The 22,476-nt window shown below is 35.2% G+C and overlaps 2 protein-coding genes across 2 annotated transcripts; one reads left to right on the top strand and one right to left on the bottom strand.

Moving 5' to 3' along the window:
* Positions 1 to 213: 213 nt before the first annotated feature.
* Positions 214 to 10,877, top strand: OGN (osteoglycin). The gene is made up of 6 exons (XM_070937013.1): positions 214 to 401; positions 5,981 to 6,071; positions 7,219 to 7,377; positions 9,101 to 9,303; positions 9,702 to 9,797; positions 10,371 to 10,877. The coding sequence occupies exons 1-6, from the start codon at positions 228 to 230 to the stop codon at positions 10,542 to 10,544; spliced, it is 897 nt and encodes a 298-aa protein (XP_070793114.1). The 5' UTR covers positions 214 to 227; the 3' UTR covers positions 10,545 to 10,877.
* A 2,367-nt stretch (positions 10,878 to 13,244) lies between these two features.
* LOC139310206 (centromere protein P-like) lies at positions 13,245 to 22,222 on the bottom strand. The gene is made up of 8 exons (XM_070934368.1): positions 22,019 to 22,222; positions 21,316 to 21,471; positions 20,225 to 20,379; positions 18,725 to 18,816; positions 16,051 to 16,139; positions 13,870 to 13,966; positions 13,443 to 13,493; positions 13,245 to 13,331 (listed from the first exon to the last, which is right to left on the bottom strand). Exons 2-8 carry the CDS (start codon positions 21,450 to 21,452, stop codon positions 13,245 to 13,247), a joined length of 708 nt encoding a protein of 235 aa, XP_070790469.1. The 5' UTR covers positions 21,453 to 21,471; positions 22,019 to 22,222.
* Positions 22,223 to 22,476: the final 254 nt, after the last annotated feature.

The following is a 22,476-nucleotide window of genomic DNA, read 5'->3' as shown; positions in this document are numbered from 1 at the left end:
TATACATTGTCATACTGTATAGTGCCAATTTTTAAACAATAGAAGGATTTAAATAAAGAATACTAAGAGTTAAGTCATCTTTCCCTGTTCCCTGAGCATTAGAAAACTGCTGCCAGCTACTCTTCTAGGGCTTTAAATATTGTTCTGACAGACTGCTTTCCTTGTTTCCAGTTACAAGAATCATTCTCCTTGGTTCTTTCAGCAAAACCCAGGTCTGAGCTCCTGAAATGAAGCCTTCACAGAAATTTTATCTCTTCTGTTTTTTTATGCCCTTGGTGAAGTTAGCACCACCTAATCAACAACACTCAACCCTATTTCATGAAACATTCCAGCAAGGTTTTGAAGATGCATTATTTCAGGAAGACTATGAAGACAATCGACAGGACGGGGTAAAAAATAAGGTAGTTTACAAGTTCTATATTCCTTTTTTCCACTCTGCCAGTGTATGACTTAGCCCTGCATGCGTGTTTCATGGCTAAATATAACAGCCAATAAAGGGGGAGGGGGGGGAGAGCAAGGAGATACCCCCCAAAAAGAAAAAAAGAATACATATATATTATTGTTTTGTTTTGTATGCTTTATTCCTTTATCCTTACCTAATCCAAATACCTGTGCTTATAGAAATATATAATATGGCCATGAGCTCAGCTTAAATTTGACTCAAACTATAATTATTGCTTTGTTCCTAATGATATACACAACGTTATGTAGCGCTGCAAGGAATTATCAGGGTTCTCTTGTACACCAAGCATTCAGAGTGGTCTCCTGAGAGTCATAACTGAGGGGGACCTGCTGCTATTAATTAATTTTCTGGCCTGAGAAAGTCATGAACTAATTCTCCAACCATGTATAGAAAATATATTTAATAACAAACTACTTTCACATGAGGCAAATTAAAATAAATGCATATGAGGTGTATTATATAAATAACACACTGTTGCAAGGTATTCTTTATTGAGACTGAAAGAAAATATTGTACCATCAGCCAGCTGATTAACTCAGTTGCCTTTGAGTAAGAATAAATATAATTTACACTGAATTAACCACACAATAGTCTAATCTTAATCAACAATTATGTTATCTATCCATTCACTAGGTAGAAAGTTTGAGTTTATTGAGCCACATTGATGTTTAGTCAATACCAAGAAGAAATAATAGACTTAGAATTTATACCGTGTGGAGAGATCATGTTTAGTTGAAACACATAAATATTAAAAACATTGTGTGTGTGTGTGTGTGTGTGTGTGTGTGTGTGTGTGTGTGTGCATTTAAATTAATTCAAGGGAAAGCAATTTAATGATTAACATATCTAAATTTCTTTTCATTCCTTGAGAATACCTATTTGCTATCATTAATCTAAAAAAAAGTAAAAACACTAATAAATCATTGGCCTAGCAATCCCTAATTTGAGGGATTGCCTGCAAGTCAGTATTGGCTCCTGGTAACTACTTGAATTAGTCCCTGAAGGCTTCTTAGTAAGATTTTCAGAAGTGGTTTGCTGCCTTAAACTCTACACCAAACTGATTCTGTTACAACTATGTAACAGTATGATACTTACTCTGACCTGTAAGAGCATATATTTTGTGCTTTCACATAATGCCTGCCATGATAAACATTCCCAACAACCAAAATCCAGTTTGGCAAACCTTGGATTGAGTTTGTTTCTTGCCATTCCTAACTTATCTCTAGGACATAGTGCTTTCATGGGACCTGACAACCTACAGCACAATATTCACTGTTTCTCTCTAAAATTGACACATACTGACAGGCCACAAATGAACAATCCAATCCAAGACAGTTGTGACTTGCCTATCCCAGGCACAGGTAAAGCTTTGGTCAAATTGCCAATTAATTCATTGGCCTAAGTGAGACATAAAGCTAGTCAGCATGATTGTGATTAAACACTTATTCAAGTTTGTTCAGTATTTTTTCCTATTGCTTATCAAAGGCTGATGGAGGGGATGCAATTATAGCGCCTAAATTATTTTCCAGGCATGGAAAATAAATGCTTTCTTTGTTTTATATTATTAAGAAAAGCAAAATAAATAAATAAATAAAAATCAGAAAACCTTGGTTTTCCAAAGAGCTCCAGGCTATGAAATATCAAGAGTTTCCTCAAATGCAAGTAAAAGCCCCTATTAAATATTATGTAATAGCAATAGCCATAGCACTTAGGCTTATATACCACTTCACAGTGTTTTACAGCCCTCTCTAAGCGGTTTACAGAGTCAGCATATTGCCCTCAACAATCTAGGTCTTCATTTTACCAACCTTGGAAGGATGGATGGCTGAGTCAACCTTGAGCCAGTGAGAATCGAACTGTCGAACTGCAGGCAGCTGGAAGGCAGCAGAAGTAGCCTACAGTACTGCATTCTAACCACTCTGTCACTATGGTTCAATAATGGTGATAAAGGCAACAAAAGATACTTATTTTTTCCCTTCTGTCCTCTCTACAGATAACCAACTGGCAACCTGTTTAAGGTGATTTATTCAATGTTGGGAAAGAATGGGCTTCAGGACTGACTACAGGGCTGCAATGAGGACTGTACTCTAGCTACCTATGGGGAAAAAAAACTTGAGTTCATTCAAAATTGGACTTCAACTGGACAAGACCAGTTAAAATTCATTTGGCAGTCTTGTGGAGTTAGATAGGATGGCTTTGAGCCTATAAGTTGTTGAGTATGGTGAACCCAATCATTTATTCTTCTTGGCATGTGAAAGTGCTTGGGAAGTGACCTGTGATTGGTTCAATGTGATGATGCAATCCTCTTTGAGGAAGATGTTTTTTTGCCAGCCTTGAATAGGCCATATTCAAGAAATCATAAATGGATCCAACAGTGCTGGACAAACTTTTGTCTAGACTCCAGCCTTTCCTTTTTAGTGGTTGGGCTGAGACTCAGAAGATTCTGAAGGAAACTGATTATTTGGATTCTTTCACTTAGATTACAGTCTGTCAAATAATTTTGGCTGGTTTGGGTGGGTGGGGCAGAAGATTCTTCTCTGTTGTGATTCCCGCCCTTTGGAATTTCTTAACCCAATATGAGATTGGCTCCCACCCTTCTGACCTTCTGTAAGAGCCTGAAGATCTGGCTCTGGCAGATGGCTGTGGCCCCAGTGGGGGAAATATCACACTGGAGGTGGTTGATTAATTCAAAGTCAATCCCAACTCTTGCCCTATCCGGCTCCGCTCTTCCCTATCTAGGAACTATGATTTTACCTTGACTGTAGTTTCTGTTATCTCTGATGTTTGTAATCTTTTATGGGGTAAGCCGTCCAAAGTTGGTGCAAATTGAGATGAACAGCTTGACATTGAGATGGATAGGCTATAAATTTAATAAACAAATAAATAAATAGTAAGAAATAGCACTGATTGTGTTTGTGTATTACTACTGGGATGGAGGTGGCATATCTGAGGAGCAACCCTATCTAAGTCATTCATGAAAATGCTGAAGAGCGCTGGGCCCAGGCCCAGGCCAGAATCCTGAGATATTCCACTGCATACCGCATCTCCTTCTATTTAATTTTTCAAGCTCTAATTTAATTGATATACATACAGAGAGTAATTCCTAACACACTTATAAAGATTCTTCTTTTTCTAACTTTCTATAGTGTGATTCTCATTTTTTTCTTCCAAGTGCTATTGTCTTACACATATGTTTTAAATGCATTCTAGACTATTGGACAACTGTGTATTTGGAAATATACTGTGTATATATATATCTATCTATATCTATCTATATCTATATCTATATCTATCTATATCTGTTGTTGTTGACCAATGAACTGAGAGTCATTTAATAATACTACTCCCCAGTATTTAAGCTTTTCCTCAAAACTAGTGAGTACAATGGAATTTTCTGAGCCTGATAATGTGAATATTATCAAAATACTGTGGAAAAAGATCAGATGGACATTCCTTTTGCATTTTTTAAACAGGTAGCAACCTTCCCTTGAGTAAAAGGGCCAAAAAATAACAAATTTCAAGGAAGCCCTGCCTTAATGGGCTCACTGAAAAATGAGAGCTAAAGTAGACATATCCCATTTCCAAGATTCTAATCCCTTTTTCTTTGCAATAAACCTCACCACTGAGACTGTGAGAATCTAGATTTCTTCGTTGGGAGCACAGTTATAGATTAGGCAATAATATTGTTATTAATGTATGATCAGAAATTGTAATTGGTCAAATACTATATCGCTTAACTAACCATACATAGGATATTAAGAAATAGTTCGATCATGAATATATCCTATACAGAGTCGGTAAGAAAGTATATTTTTGCCTGTTTGAATTTACCGTCGCAAAGCTTCAACTAAATTAAATCCCTAAATAAATGCTTGAAAAAGAGCCTGGTGGCGCAGCAGACTAATAGCCTGTTATTAACATTCAGCTGCCTGCAATTACTGCAAGTTCGAATCTCCCCAGGCTCAAGGTTGACTCAGCCTTCCATCCTTTCTAAGATAGGTAAATTGAGGACCCAGTTTGTGGGGGCAATAAGCTGACTTTGTATAAATATACAAAAGTATGAAGGCTATTGCTTAACGCATTGTAAGCCGCCCTGAGTCTCCGGAGAAGGGCGGCATATAAATCAAATTACATGGTTTTTTTTTAACTAGGAAACATTTTTCAATCCAATAAAGGATCCAAAATTAAATAGAATTCCCAGCAATAATAATCTTATCTACCATCTATAAACCCAATCAAATTTGCAAAATGATTATGTAGAATAGCAAATTGGATCTCAAAAAAATATCCAAGCCATCTAGATTATCTATTTTTCACAAATAAAATTATATGGTATAAATTAAATTCTAACAAATTCAGAATTTCCAAAATTCCAATAGTTTTTCCATAATATTAATGATATAATATAATAGTGACAATATATATAGCAGTATAAAAATAAAAATGTATTCTGGTAGATAAGAATTTTTCCTTCAATTATACTACATAAACATATTTAATTCAATTAAATGCTCTTTAAAATCACGATAACAAGTTAGGATTTGATCCTACTAAGTATTTTCAAATAATTGCTATAGACTAACTCTCAACTCAAAGGTTGACATCTTTTATCTTGCAGAACAGATTCCAACCTACTTGGAAACAGAAAATTGGAGATAAAGTTCAGAAATTATATTTTGCACTAAAAGCACATTTGATACTGGCACAACAGCAGGTTATGGCAGCCCTTAAGCAAAGGATTCTTGATGCAGAATTGCAAGCTGAGCACAGCACAATGCCGGCTGGAATGCTGTGGGAGAATTGAGATACGTTTCCAACTAGTCTGGTATCTTAACAAATTCACAGTTAAGTGGTTTCTTAGGGCCTTCACATTGCTGTGCTTTGATATCCTACTATCAGGAAGGCAAATTTCAGAAAAACCTCTGAGCAGAAAGGACTTCCTCAGGTCAGTTAGGAACAATGACTCAAATGGAACTTGTATAGAGAGACATCAGCTCTTAATACCCAATTAGGCCACTCCACAGATATCTAAGATGAATTTTATGGAAAACTCCTTGGCAGATAAGGATCCTAAAAAAACATAAGACATGGCTAAATTTACATTTGCAACTTGTAGAACCTGTCCTTCACTAATGATAAATAACTTTGGACTGATTACTGGTTATATTGGGTAGACTAGAATATTGTGTTAGAACATAAGAATGTTGTATTGTTCTGATTTTATTGCCTTTTTTCCTCTTATTTTACTTTACTTTTATTGCTTGGTGGATCGTAATAAATTCATTCATTCATTCATTCTCAATGGAAACTCACTAAAAAGGAAGAGTTAAGTTTATGATAAAATTTTCTGCATTGTTTTCGACCATTCAGCAAAAACTTAAGATAAATTATGTTTTAACTACCGTAACATGTAAAAACATCATTACCATTATAGTATATTATCAGCTATGCTTATATGACATATATATTGTATATTATATGTTATATGTTATATATTATATTTTATATATTTAAAAGGAAGACAACACTTTCATAGTTTTCAATGAAAATAAGGTACAGCTGCAAAGAGATGATGAAAAACTTGCAGAGGGAACAACAAATTATACAAGTAAGTTTTTCAACTTTATAATAAACAGAATAGTTTCCAAAGCCTGTCAGTATTAGGGTTAGAAACATTATTAAGTATGTCTGTTGTATTAAACAAGTAACAACTGTTTGGTTAAGCAATTAAGCAGCAATTAATGGATATTATAGAAATTCTATATAGAAATTCCAGATTTTCAATAAGCATTTTAAAAAATATATAGTGCAATGACATGCTTACAGGTACTGGAGAACTACGATAGGACTTCCTAACACAAGCTCAGGTAGAGTTCCCCTTTCCTTTTGGCAGTCAAGTGAGCTCGTGAAGCAGCATTTGCGACATATACAATCTGTATGTTGCTGCACTGCAATGACTATGGAATTTCAGTGTCAGATAAAAGGCAAATCATAGAAAACTTCAGGCCTGATTTACGGATAATGGAGGAAGAGTGCAATCAGAACGCAACCAAAATACATTATTCCCTGAATGTTATGGCCCATAATCTACCATATTAATCCAGTCTGGTTTGGTAAACAAAGACATCTCATTTAACACATCACCTGTCGCTCTCTCAGGCTAGGAAAGGCAACAGATTTGTCACTATAGTATAACAGGACTATATCTAAAGACAGTGAATGCTGTTTCCAACAGCACAAAATGAATTTTCATTTTTTCACCATCTTCAATTGGTACATGCTATTGCATGGAAATTCACTGTTCAAAATTGCTCTAAAACAAATTACCCAAGTTGGCTAATTTGTTTCTGTCTATTGCTCATCACAAGCTGAACTTGGCTAATTTGCAAAGTTAAGCAGTGAGAACATTAGGAACAATTTTTTGTCTATGTTAGACTGAACATTTGTAAAGAATCCTAGAAGAAAACAATAGGATTGCCAAGAAAACTACATGGACTGGATAAAATGATCAGGAATTGAACTTAACTAGAGGGAATGTTTACCTTTTATTCGAAGCAATTTTTATATTTCCTCTGTATAGACTTTTTTCTCAAAGGCTAGAGCTACCAGTAAGCATCTATAACCAACCCCCTCTCCTCCAAAGGATGTTTGAATAACCTAGATTCTGCAGAAAAGTGTGAAAGATAATTTTATTATAAACTGTTGAAACGTTATCAGGCTTCTACTTAAACTGACACAAAATTATATACTTTCAGAATTGGCTACTTGTCTACTATGTGTTTGTTTAATTCGTTCAATTTACTGTGAAGAAATGGATATTGAAAGTATCCCTGTTCTGCCAAAGGAAACAGGTTACCTTTATGCACGATTCAATAAAATCAAGAAGGTGAAAGTGTCTGATTTTGCTGAAATTCGTAAGTAAACCGTAAAAATAAATTTGATGTTCAATCATTGGAAACACACTTTGGTTAGCATTTAGTTATCTGTACTTTTGAACCACTAGGTATTACAGAAAGTACTGTATGTTTCGGAGTATAAGATGCTCCAGAGTATAAGACGCACATTAGTTTTTGGGGAGGAAAGCAAGAAAAAAAAAATCTGCCTCTGGCTACCAGCATCCATCGGTATTCATCTGGCTAGCGTCCTTGCAGCAAATAGCAAATAGCTTGGTCAGCTTCAGCACATTATCGCAGCCTGATTCAGCATGAGCAGCTGATTGGAGGTGGATCGACCTCCCGGAATACCCCCAATCAGCTGTTCCAGGCTGCAGGGATCGCCACAGACCATTGCAGCCTCTGTGCCTCACGTTTTTGGCCTCCGAACACTCCATTTTAGACCCATTCCAAGCTGCAGGGATCACCAGAGCACATCGCTGCCAATCGCCGCCTCCGTGTGTCGGATTTTCGGCCTCCGTGTGTCGTGTTTTCAGGCAGTTCCAGGCAGAAGGGATCCAGGTGGGCGGGGCTGCATTCGGTATATAACACGCATCCAAATTTTCACCCTCTTTTGAAAGGGGGGGGGGAGTGTGTCTTATACTCCGAAAAGTACGGCAATAACTTTTTTCAGAGAAAAGTAATTTTACTGGCCAAATTAATTCACAAATCTGAAGATTATACTTTAAAACACTCCAATTTTCTGGTGACTACATTCCTTTGGAAGTGATTGCTGGAGACATGGTGCCGGGAATGGTAGTATAAGAGGTCAATAGCAGCTCAGGCAGGAGAGAGTAGTATCCAGGATCAAATGTATCCATGATTTTTAAAATGACATATTTCATTTCAGAAACATATTTTCATGTTGATTTTCAAATGGAATTGCACTTGTCAGATTATTTGTGTTTATGAGTAGTAGCAATTCAAACTGTATCACCATGGCTAACCAATGCATTCATAAAGCCCAATCTCATGTGACCACATTGCTTAGTGATGAGAATCCATGTAGTTCTAGTTGTTACGATAATCCAAGACACCTGGGCCATTAAGTGGGAAGAAGTAAGGTATGGGGTACTGTGGTGGTGGGAAGGAGAGCTAGTGCAGGCTGGCTTCCATGAGTCATGGAAAGGCCAGCACAGACCATGCGTGGAGGGGGCCTGGTTAGGCCAGCAGAGGCTGCATACAGGTCTTGGAAGAAAAGGTGGGAGTGACTTACTGAAGTGACTTGCAACTTTCCCTGCTGGCTTCCCCATTGCCTTTGCTTGTGAAAAGATGGTTGGGAAGGTTGCAATTGTAAAATAAAAATGGCAGTCTAGGCATGCAAAGAAAGTGCCAGTAAATTTATCCCAGTCTTACTCTTTGTATCTGGAGGAGGACATGGCCAATGGGCTTATATCAAACTGAGAGGAAGGATACAATTTTACTTCAGATCTCAATTGTTCTATCGTTTTGTTTTAAAAATATTACTACTTTTCTAGAGAATTAATTATTTACAAATAGTTGTGGTGTTTTTATAAAGGAGAAAATTTTCAGTGCCTGTGTTGGAAAAGTCATCTACCTCTCAAGTACAATCCAGAGAACCATCTTAACCATATATGTAGAACTGGTTCTTTATTTAGTCACTTCAGAACATTGTAGTGCTTGCCTTTAAGCAGTAAACACCTGTAGAAAATATATTTTAATTGTAATATTGTTTGCTTTTAAGCCACCCTAAGAAGAATTGATTTGACTGGAAATGCAATTCAAGAGATTGAAGATGGAGCCTTTGCAAAGCTAGTTCTACTAGAAGAACTTTCATTAGCTGATAATCGGATAGCCAAGCTTCCAGTTTTGCCTCCCAAACTAACTTCATTAAACGTAAATAACAACAGAATTAAAAGCAGAGGAATTAAAGCAAATGCTTTCAAGGTAAAATCATTAAGTACAAGCACTACTAAATGAATATCCTACACTGAAGGTGCCATTGTATGAACACAGTCATGTGATCATGCTATGATTGTAGTTCCTAAAGACTCAATGGGCCATCATTTACTATTGTTAACTCTGGGCCTTTAATCTGATTCTATGTACATCTATACGATCTTAATATATTTTTGTCAATATCCCAGAACTTTTTGGATTGTGCAACAAATAAACTGACAAAGCAAATGAGTAAAGCAAATAAGAATGCAGCTGTACTATACAACCTTTATGCATGGGCTATGTTTCACTTCCAGATTCAAGCAATTACAATTTATCCAATTTAACTACTAAATAACATAGTAGTATTTAGTAAAAAAAATATTATTTTCCTCTTCTCTTTACAGAAGCTGACAAAATTATCCTATCTCTACTTATCACAGAACGCACTGGAGTCTGTTCCTCCTAATTTGCCAGAAAGCCTACGCATTCTGCATCTTCAGGTTTCTCAATCTTTTTTTTTAACTGTTGCTCAAACATTACTGCAAGCTGAATGCTTTAAAATACATCCCCAATGTCTGAGAAAAGTGTGCATAAAATCACTCATTAATGTAGATTTGCAATGTGCTACAATTAAAAAGTGTCAAGTATGCATTTGACAGCATATGCATACTTGACACTTAGAAAACTCAGCACTTAGAAAATTATTATACTGATTAAACCTAACTGAAGTTAATATAAGCACGTTGTCACACTCTACTGTAGTAATTAAAATGTATGGATGAAGAATGCTGGAGAAAGATACACAAACTGCATTTCAAATAACTGAAAATGCTCTAAAAACAGAAACCCTTAGAATTATATTTGTTTAAACTTATTTATTGCTTAACTAAAGAAGAATATCAAAATTCCCATACTTGTGTTTACAGTGCAAATTTGGTTTCTAAATCTTGTTGGAGAAAATGTGTATGTTCTGTAATATTACAGAAATATTAATAATATCTCAACAAAAGGAAAATAAATGAAAATTCAAAGGGGATGCTTGGATTTTTCAAATGCATTGCTTTGAATTACAGTTCAACAACATAACCAGCATCACAGATGAAACTTTCTGCAAAGGAAACAATCAGACCCGTTACGTTCGTCAGCGCATGGATGAGATCAGAATGGAAGGCAACCCAGTCATCTTGGGAAAGTACCCTAATGCTTTTATTTGCTTGAAGTCTTTGCCTGTAGGCCAATACTTTTAGTTGCTAACCAAACTGAGACACGTAAAAATTAGATAAAATTACTGTTATATCACTGTTTTAAACATTTCTTTGTATTAATACGGTAGCCTCTCACATATATTCAGAACTGTTAATGGTAATGATGTATTTAGATCTTCCCTAATGTGGTGATATTGCACCTTCTGATTTTAAAAGTTTGAGCATTTTTCTACTTTTTAGATAATAGACTCAAGCATGAAACCAGGAAAAGGCAGCGACTCCTTCTGAGTAATCTATTACAAAATGAATCAAAAAATTGTTTTTAAAACTGTTACCATTATGAAGCTAAGAATGCATAGTAAACCTAAAGGAATGCATTCTTTTAGGGGATGAGTATAATTTGATTTAATTAAGGAAGGACTGTAAATAGACTGTACAATACTTTGGATTTAAAGAGGAAAAAGTCGTTCAGAGCACATACTGTGTGCTAAGACATATAGAAGCTCTTTCAATGCCTTAAATCCGTGTTTCTCAGGATCATGCTGTACCTCTGGAGGGCACCCATGTGTTCCTGGGAAAAGCCTTAGCTCATTTAGTAAGTTGCTGTTAGGTGGTACATAAGCATCCTGCATAGTTCAAACTATCTTTTTTCCTTGAAATGCAAGGGCTGCCCTTAATGAAAAATCCAGAGAATATGGGGCAACAGATAGAGCAAGCCTATGATGCTTTCTCAGTCAGTGTAGACACAGGTTGGATAAGAAAGGCAAGGGGTTCTTAGACAGCTGACCAAGTGCTAAAGTTTGACACCGTTGAGATTGCTGAAAGGTCAGACAAGGCTATGGCTTCATGCTGCTGGCAGGCACAGCTATTTATGCAAGAAAGAACCAATGTAATACAGAGGCTGAAATTGCAACATAGATTATTTAAGCCAAACAGCCCTTCCCAATTCAACTTCTGATGCTGATGAAAGAAGATAATATCATTTTGTATATATTAGGAATCTATTCTAATCTTACTGGCAAATGTTATTCATTAGCCTGGCAAAATAACAACTGCAAATGAAATCAAAAAACTAATTGTGCTGCTTCAGCCTGATCACTGCACTTCAAACTATTGAAATAAAACTATTCAGTGTAGAAAAATGAAATGTGTTCCCGTTTAAATTTTGCTAATATATTTTAAGGATATCAAAAAAGTGACCCAACCTTATTAAAAATGTTTATCACATTTATTAAAATGAAAGGGAAAACAACCACCAATCAATTTATACTACAGCATGGAGGATTTTGCTTAAATGTTAGCCTGCCTGCAAGTCCATTTGTGGATCCCAGAATAGGGCCTTTTGTGTGCATTGGGGGTGAGTACAAAAGTTTTAAAAAGTAAAATAGATGCCTTAAATCTTGAGGATTACACACTCCTAAGCTTTAGTGAGTTTGTGAAATTTGTCTCCAATCAACCAACCAACCAACCAAAGTGGCATAGTATTTACAATATGAATAAATAACATTTTTGAAATCTTTGTTGTATTTAAAGCATATTCACTTAACAATATCACAACTTTGGCGTGATATCTGAATTGTAATCAGCTGAATTAATTCATAAAAGTCAGCTTAGCTGATTTCAATACAGCAATCATACAATTTGTATGCATGTATCAGATGAAGGGTTTTTTTCAGAAATACCAGCAGTAAGTCTTATTTGTACTCATTCTCATTCTTTGCATATGTTTGATTAAGACAGATATATTATTTCTGATTTAATTATTCACCAATATTGAAGACTATTTTACAGCCATGAGCCTTTGCTGTATCTATACACTTTTAGCAATTTAAGATATCAGACTTCAATTATATGGTGAATTTGTATGATGTGAAACCTTTACAGAGATTTCTGATTGATTTTAGTCTGCACATGCTTCCTGTTGTCTAGAATTCTCCATGCCTAATAAATAATTATAAAGAAAAAAAAGGTTTACTATTCTTTTGTAGATATTTTACTTATCACAGACAGTAAAATGATAAAGCTGTAGTTCCCTCATTTCTACTACGCCCTACCTCCCACAACACCTGAACGAATCGGTCTGTTTGAATTCTTCCTACCATCAACAGGATTAGGCTACATTTTAATCTTCCTTCCTGCCCTCAGTCAACTGAAATCACATGATTCCCCACTCTTCCTACTGTACCTTCTATGGTGATTCTATAGGATATTCTCATATTAATCACTCTCTGATATTCCAAGCAACAATTGGATGCCCATGAGTATACTGTGGATAACCAAGAAAATAAATAAATGGATCATAGAACAATCCAGAGTTTTCACTCAAGGTACACATGACCAGACTCATGTTGGCACATTATGCAAAGACCCAACTCTCTTGAGAAGCTGTAACTCTGGGAAAGATGGAAGGAAAGACAAGAGGGTCATGAGAAATAAGGCAAATGGACTTGATTACAGCAGCCATAGAAGCACCCTTGAAAGGTTTGAAAGTTCAAGTCATCCTGGAAAAGTCGGTCTATATGATTCTGAAGAACTGACACCAACCTGATGACACATAATTAATCACATTTTTTATTTAGGCAAACTAAATCTGACAGTGATAGGCTAATACAAATACCTTTGTACATGATCTATTGAAAACTGAATTTGGTTATTAATATAGTAACACCCCTGGTGTTACAACTAAACTGACTTCCAATTAGCTACAGTACTGAGTCCTGTTCCAGAGTGTGTTTTTGACATTTAAGGACCTAAACCACTTGGGACCAGAATACTGGAGAGACTGCCTATACAAACACAGAACTGATCTGTAATTACAGTTTTGTACAGCTAAATGTAATCATTAAAAGATTAAACTTATCAGAAGTCTTGTTGTGTGTACCAAGAGTGACACACTACAAGAGTCATCTTGTAATTACTCAAGGTAAGGGCTTTCTGTACCTTGAGTTGTTTTATATAATGCCCAGAGTTGATCTGATGATGGTAGTCCAGCTATATAAAAAATAAATATACAACATAATATCTAAAATTGTGGGTTTGCCAAAATATTATTATTTTGGCATACTCATCCAGTATACAATCTCTACTGGATGAGATAAACTTTCTGGCTGTCCTTTTTTACACAGTCCTCAGACTAATGGCACAAGCTGGTGTTTTGTATAGTCATTGGGAGAGAAAAAAAATCCCACACTTCTACCCAGAAAATTATAAACAGTAGAATTTTGAAGCATTGCAATCTTCAAAAACTTATATTACTGAAATACTCCCAATTTATAATATCACAATGATATATTAAATCAATGGATCACTACACATTAATTTAACCCCACTAATTCATGTACCAAAATTAATGTTTCCAAAATACTACCTTAAAATGAGCGAAAGTACGTTCCCGATGTTTACACCATTCAGAGAAACAAGTGAGACTTCTGAAGAACAGGCAGAGATTCCCACTTTCTTCTACCCTAGAATGCATTAATATATATCTATTATTTTTTGCATGGATAATTTTCCATACTATTTTTCTAAGCTCTTGAATGCATAAAAAGTGACAAAAACTATTAATCTGAAACATTTTTGCATAATTAAATTGATAAACAGTGTCCTTAAGTTGTAAATGTTTTATTTAAGATCATTTGTTACTTTAATAAACCTTGATAAATTGAGGCTTAGTTTGTATTAATTTTATTTATACTGTATATTTAAAACATTTATATAGTCACCCATCTTGTAATCAAATTGAAATGTATTTCTTTCCATCATTTTGTTTTCAATAATCTCCTTTCCCTGCTGACATCTAAGTAGTCTACAGCAATATTAATAATAAACTTTACACATATCTAACAAAGACATATTAGCACCATATGTTAGTGCTTAAAAAGCTAAAACAACAGTTCAAAAGACATATAATTTAGTCTCCCTAATTTTACCAACCACTCTCTTCCTCCAAAGGAAACTAATTTGCTTAATAAATACTGATTTTGGTTTCTTCAAGAGACAGTTATTAAAACAAAGTATTACTTAGCATGATAATTTAATCAGGTCTATGATTAGATTTACATGTCGTGCTATGTACGGTTTACTAATAAACCACAGTTATTGGGTTTATAAAATCAAACAAGCCACATTTTGGCTTAAGGCATGCTGTATAATTTCTAAACATGCTTTTTTTCTGAAACACAACAAACAATATTGTGTCTCCCTGATTTACTGGAAAGACAAAACAACGAATGACTGAACTTTAAAAAGATACAGAAAAACTTTATATAGTGTTTTAGCAACATGGTTATTTAATCATTTCATTAACCACTCCAGGCCTAAGGTTAAAAAAGCAGGTGACAATACATATTATCTTTAAAAAAGTAACAAAAGAGAAGATAGCTGTGTTCAGGAATTCAAAGCCAGCGTAACTGAATTGTTATTATTAACATGATTTGGATATTTTGTACCATTTCCTTCCAAATTACTGCAAGAACAAGTGTTCCAGAGCATTATAAGATCAGTCTAAAATCACTGTACTAAAAATGCAACAAACCAAAAACCAAATGGTTGAGTATAAAAGTAAAAATATGATATAAGGGGTCCTTGATGCTCTATGCAAAAGAAACTATTACCCAGCCAAAAAGGAACAAAGAGACCCAAGCACCTCTCCACCAGCAATCAGCACCCAGATCAACATACAGTTTAACTCCAAGGTTAACATCAGACCAACAATCAAGTAAACAATACCCCATTCAAGAAACTGCCTCAGAAGCCAAGCAAGCAGCCCAATCAAAGAATCTCTAAAACCACCCCCACCAACACTGACAGGCAAGCCACTAGAATATAAACTGACAGCAAACAGCACTCCTTACTAGCACTGATGATATTACGTACCGTAGTTTGGATAATGAAATGTCTACAAGAAAACAAGCTCAGAGAGCACCAAGGACCACTCATGTCAACCCTGAGCTACAAATATTCTCCTTTAAAAATATGATAAGAAAGTCATAGGGAAAAGGAGGAATGAAGAAAAATACGTCTAGAATGAAAGAACCTGTTAACATGTGCCTACTCTAGTAATATTTGCTTAACCTTTAATTTCTGTAAAAGGCTGAAAGAAAGGAAAAGGAGGGGAACGGTGCAAAATGTAAGGAAGAAAAACAAAAACTGGATTAATGTCTAAAGAAGACTGGCATGATCAAACTAAGTCTACTCTTCAGCTGGCTTCTCACCATGGACCATTATGAAAAAATCTTATCTAACACTAAATGGATGAAAGTTCAATGTTTGTCTCAAAAAGAGGAAGACGACTGTAGTATATTCCTAAAAAGGTTAGATTGGTGTTTGATTGCTATATATTTCTATATAGATTGCTATATAGATTGTTACTTTTTGTATGTTGCCCATAGTCCTGGATTAATAATTCTTATAAATAAAAAATAACTGCCAATCACTGCTTTTCAGAGCATGCAAGAAATTTAAATCTTTTTCCCACAACATAATTTCCCTATGATTATTGCCCACCTACCCACCCAGTAGCAACACGTCAAATAATGTGAAATCTTACCTTGAAACAAGGTTGCTTAAATCACAGTGCCTGTCACATTCTGTTATAATATTAAGATCGGTTACTATAGCTGAAGCATTTCTGTTCATCTGGGAAAAGAAAGTTTATTAATAAAAAAGTGAAGAACGAATCAAATTTATGAATAAATCTGTCAAAGAGTCACAGCTTACTTAATACTGTATTTAAATATAAATGTTATGAGAAACTTCAAATGAGCTTGAAATGTAAATGTTCCCCAAAATAACTGCCAATTGGTAGAGCATGATCAAGTTGAGCTTCTGAGAATGCACCCAGGTTTATTTATTTATAAAATGTATTGGCTGCCTATTTTACATAGGAAAACTGTGGGTGGCTTAGTTTTAAATACACACACAATTGTGTGTATACAATCACAACATAAACAATTAAAACCAACAAAACAAAAGGGGAGAGCAGGGGCAGAGTGGGGGGAGGTGGGATCAATTTTTACTCAATCAACAACCTTCACTGTGCTGTGTTTATGCATTCTCAAACCTACACATTCTCAAGCCCTTGAAGGGATTTTAAAATTTGAAAACTCATGGTCCAAAAAGTAGGAGCAGGAAGGAAAATAATTAAATTTATGCCATGTTTGTAGATATTTGACCAAGGGGGGCACATTATTTTGTTTTTCTTAAACTTTGTTTTTATTATTAGAATCACATTGTGAATTTATAATGCAATGTTTGGAATTCATATTTAGATATCTTGTGTACTGTATTCTCAAGTTTAATTTTCCAGAGTTTATTTTATGGAATATATTAAACTCAAACAGGATCCTATTTTATTATTTAATCAAAATATGATAGAATATGGCGTTTGCAAAGAATTGTATTTAACATTTAGATTTTAAAGTATATTTAATCCAAATGCCTATTTAATTTATGAATCCAGCATGTTTAGTAGTCATTACCATACTTTATATTGTCAAGTTTCTAATTACCAGACAACAAGAACAGGCAATTAACTCAAGATTATTGTTGCTAAGATCAATCTTATTAAGAAGGCACTGAGGACTCTATCAGAAAACTCTTCTTGTCCACGTGGTTTACCTATTGTTCGGTAAAGAAAAATGTAAGCCTACAACGTGTCATGTCACTTGCTCTCCATATACAGGATCATCTTTGCAGAGCAGGACAATGCCTTAGGTTCAAAATCCTTGTGGTAAGCTATAAATAATAATAAATCATTTTTTAGATCCACTATGATTGAATTTACAGCATACTAAACCAAAAACAAAGATAATGCTTTTATGCTGTTAAACTTATGCTGTGTGAAAATGTTCCTGTGTATTCCTAGAAACAGAACTTATCAATGGTACAATATTTTAGATATAAACACTTGAATACAATAATTAATATTGAGTTGTCATTTTATGATTGAAGGAGCAAATTGCCAAAGATTATTTAACTTGTTTTATATACAGGCAGTCCTCAATTTATGACTGTTTAATAAAATGCAAAGTTAGGACAGTCTCAGAAAAAAATGTTTTATGACCTGTACTTGCACTTATGATTTGCATCATCCCCATGGTCACGTTTGCAATTCGAGTGCTTGGCAATTGGTTCACATTCATGACCAGCTGCAGCATCCATACAAAAATGGTTGTGAAATTGGGTCTGGTCATGTGGTGACTTGACTTACAGAATGACTGCCTGTATGTATGTATCTTCAAAGCAAATCAAAGCTTTTATTATGTATATACCTGTATTCCATTCCAAAGATTTAAAAAACTAAAGCAATTAAAAATTAAAACAAGTGGATCCTTTAGAAAAAAACAGGGAAATGGAAGAAAAGGAAATACAAAGCATTTCAAAATACCAAGACTTACGATAGATGTTTATGTACTGTAGAAACATACCGGAGCCTGTGCAATGCTTCAGATTCAAAGGAAAAAGGATGTTGGATTACAAGTGTGCAAACTATTCCTATTGGCAACTCTGTAATCCAAACACATCTTTTTTTGGGATCACGCTGCCACTACGGAAGGCAGCTCTGCAAGCCTAAGAAGAAATGCCACCTACTGGCAATTTAGATTTAGTACTTGCTTGTTTATCAATTTAACTTGTTTCTAAGAAATCAACCATAAGAATACATTTCTAACTGAAGTATTACTAGAACTTACTTTTGTGTGAGTTTCCAAAACAAACAAATTTAAGCTGTAAGTTTTGGCAAATTTTATTTAATTTTATTGGGATTCATTTTTGTGCAGAATTTCAGGTTCTGTTTCTTCTATTAACTCTTTCCTGTCAAGGTAACTGTTGAAAAATTATACAGTTAAAATAATTAGGAAATTAATGTCCTCATCTTCCTCTTTCTTCTTCAACTGTTTATCCTACTATGTTATGTTTTTAACCACATGAAGATTCATCTTACATTAATCCAATGTAAATAGTATTAATTCTCAATCAAATATAAAGTACCAAGTTTGGAATACAGTATTATGTGGTATCCAAAATTTATGGATTAGTACAGAAATACATTATTTTAATACATATTCATCAGCATAAAATTATTAGCCTTTTCAGAAAAATGAATCAATGTATCAAAATGACACTAACAACCATGGGTAGTTTCACAAGAAATGTCACAAATTCAGTTTGTTTATGAAGCTTAGTAAAATGCTCTAGTTTATTTTAAAAACATCTTCCATTACCTGATTTTCTTCTGTGAGTTTAAATTCCAACAGAAATGTGATTGACTGACACTTTCCTGACAGCTTATAAATTTGAATAGTTTTAGATCCATCTGTAATAAAAGGAAATATTAAAATACACAATCAGCTTCAATCATACGTGTTCTTTATTTATAACATTTAAAAGCTAACCATATTTAATATAAGATACATAGCGTATGGCCACGCAATGAACCGTAGTAAAGGTAAGTAGAACCACCCCTGGATGACATCCAATTCTATTATTGCTTATCCAAGAAAACAACCTGAAATATTGGCAGGGATGAGTTTCTGGCTAAAAATTGCAACCTAATTTAGTGGATTCTTCTCAACGGAAGAGCAAGAAAACACAGCATTTGAGAACAAATCTCCTGCACACTTAGAAACTGCCAAAAAAGTATTATATAAAGAGCTATTCCTTTGTTACTTTAAACTTAATATTGTTTTGAAGTTGTTGGTGTTTTTTGCATAACTTTGAGTTCTCTAGGAGATATTAGATTTATTTCATTCTCTTCCCCATTGTTTGAGAAAGCAGCAATGCAAGGTAGCATAAAATGTTTGTGTTCCAGGAAACCATGTAAGTTTCCCTGAAGCATTATTTATTATGTATGAATTCAGAATCATATTTAATTAGGATTTATTACCTCAGCTTTAAACAAACCATACTTGAAATTGTTTTGACTTGGAAACAATAAATTGTGGTTCACTTAAACTACAATAATATTAATACCTTTGCATATTAGAATAGTTTTTGGGTTTCTTTTAATATAATGAAGTTTTTTATTCAAAGAATGTCTTAATTACATCCAATGTTAGTCCAATTTTGGGACTATGAAATAAACGTAGATATGTAATAATTGTCCTGACTACTGGGATTTGATTGACCAGTTTGATTCTCTTTGGTTGATAGGACTAGCCAAATCTGAACTGTAACACTTTTGCTGTTTTAGGTACTGAATAACAGTTAATATTTTTAATTTTATTAAAACATGGCTGTCCAAGTAACATACCCACAGCAAACAAAACTCCGAGGCAGGTAGATTCCTCTAAGATTAGTTTTATTGGATATGTCACATTGGCACAGATAGGGTGAAAACCGACTCTAAAGGTTTCCACGGTTTTCACCTCATTAAAAGTAAATGTTTTTCCCCCTCCCCAAACAATCAGTAACATAGTCCAATCAAGGCGCTGTCTGGTTGCCTGGTGACATTACTCCTCCTTCCTCTGACCAGATGTGAGAATGTTCTTGGTTCCCATGAGAAAGTAATTTATTTTGGCTACAAAACCCCAGCTATCCCCCCTCCCTATCCCTTAGTTCCAGTGTGGCAACACTGAAGCTCCAAGATGGCTTCGGTTAGGTCAGTTTCAGAGTTGACAATGGCAATATCAATATTTGAGATTAGAAATACAATTTTGAATCAAAATAATGTATGAAGTGTGAAAAAAAGTATATAATACTGTGACAATCATTAAAATACCTACTTTTTTCCACAAGTTTACGTGAATAATGTGTAAAGAAAAGGCCTGTAAATTTCATTATAAATGAGAGATCAGCTTCCAACAAGTGGAGTTCAGTTTCCTGATCTGGAGATTTAGATTGCTTCAGTTCTTCTTCAGGCTTTTTTCTAAATAATTTCCTACAGTAAGAAAAACTGTTATCAGCTAGATCTGAATGAGAAACCTCTAGTACACTGGCATAGAAACTATGTTAATGAACAAATACTTTTATTTTTCCACAGATTTTTTATCTGTGTGAGAAAACCCAAAAAACCATGAAGGGGCCTAGGACTGAACAAGAAATGTATTTTTTATATTACAAGTAGATGACGCACCATGTAACTTACAGCTCTTTCAATGCCCCAACAATTATTCTCTTTATATATTTTTGAGAGGTCAAGTATCTTCCAGTTGAGATACTGGAGGCCAAAACTCTTGCAAAACCTCCATGCAGAATATAATTAACTCATCTATCAATTTTTACCAAATGAGATTACCCAATCCAAATTTTTGGGAATATTAATGCAGGTCAGTGGTGGGTTTCAAATTTTTTTACTACCGGTTCTGTGGGTGTGGTTTGGTGGGCGTGGCTTGGTGGACATTGCAGGGGAAGGATATTGTAAAATCTCCATTCTCTTCCCACTCCAGGGGAAGGTTACTGCAAAATTCCCATTTCCTCCCGATCAGCTCGGACTTGGGAGGCAGAGAATAGATGGGGGCGGGGCCAGTCAGAATTTTTACTACCGGTTCTCCGAAAATTCTTAGTAATTGCAAGCCAAATACATGGTAGCATCTACCTTGGACAACAACATTTTCCCCCACCACCAAAGATTCTATCTAGACGGAGTTGACTCAATTGGCCTTTTGTTGATTCTGCAGACCAAGCTGTTTCCCAGGCATTTCGGTCAGGAGGGTAGCCTAGCCATATTAGCCATATATTTTTTATCATTGAAAGGTGTCATTTAACACCTTAATGCTTTAATTGTTGGGTCTTAATCTTTGTAGTCAGCCCAGTGTCACTTCAGAGATGAGTAGCCATATACATTATTTAAATAAACAAACAAAAAATTACCTACATGATCTCCATTATTTCTGCCTCAGTATACGCCATTGACTGGTGTCGACTATGTTCATATTCTTCTGTTAGCACTTTAATTTCTTCTTCCAAAGATTTAATTTCATCTTCGCAGGCCTGAAGTTCATTGCTATTCATTTTTCAGACACTTATCTTACTAAAGAGAAAAAAAAAACTAATATAAATACAGCAGTTAGGCAACTTTTTCTCCTCCCCTTTTTCTAACTTAGAGGTTTCAGTTTGTCTCCATCAGTCTGCCGAAAATAAAGAAGCATTATTACTATTATTTGATTTCTTGGAAGACGTTGTGGAAAGCTATAATTGAAATACCACTAAAATTATAACAATTTATAACTATTCTGGGGATCATTGGGGATTAAACTATGAGTTGTAATACTTTTTACCCCAGAAGCAAAAGGGTGAATCATATAAAATATAAATGCAAGAGAGTTTTCATTAGGGCAGCCTGTGTTTACTGGACCACGACTTCCAACTCTAGGACTGAAAAGCAGACTTTTCAAAACCAATCAGATATGTGATGCCAGTAACCTATTCGCCTAAGCCTGGGGATCGTCAGGAAGAAACAGTTGGGAGTTTTGGGGGAAAGAAGAGGAAGAGAAAAACACTCGAGGTCTCTGTATTATGTGAAGAAAGTCCTGAAAGCAAAACAACCCGCAGAGCGATACGCTCTCCGACTACAGTACCTTGCCTGGACAAGACACTGCCGGTCGCCTTAGAAGCCCGCCGACCAAACTAACCGAAAGCCCCACTCTGCCTTTTGCGCCGCTTCGAATGAGCCGCCAAAGAAAGCCGTCTCGGACACTACCATTCTGCAGAATGCAGCGAGGGGGTAAGAGGAGACGGAGAAAGACAAGAAAGGCTTTGATACTGAACCGGTTGTAGGTCTTCTCCTTTCTGGGTGAGTTTACATTACGTTTACACTATTTGGCCACAAAACATTTTTGCAGCGCAGCATAATGGGCCTAGAAACTCTTTTCTCCACTTCGTATCTCCCGCTTTAGGTCCATCTGATAGTTCGATCCAACTGTGCCGGGGGGGGGGGGGAAATCCGACTAGGAAAAGGAGAACATAGAGCTTCAAAATATTGAAGAGTGATTTAACATCTGAACTTCCGCTTAAACATGTAAAACGGCTCACAGAC

Source organism: Pituophis catenifer, unplaced genomic scaffold (genome assembly GCF_029215685.1).
Source record: "Pituophis catenifer annectens isolate HBS135680 unplaced genomic scaffold, rPitCat1.0.hap2 SCAF_2, whole genome shotgun sequence".
In the NCBI taxonomy this organism is placed as follows: Eukaryota; Metazoa; Chordata; class Lepidosauria; order Squamata; family Colubridae; genus Pituophis; species Pituophis catenifer.
Note: the sequence above shows the minus strand (reverse complement) of the source record. Positions and strands in the feature narration are given on the sequence as shown.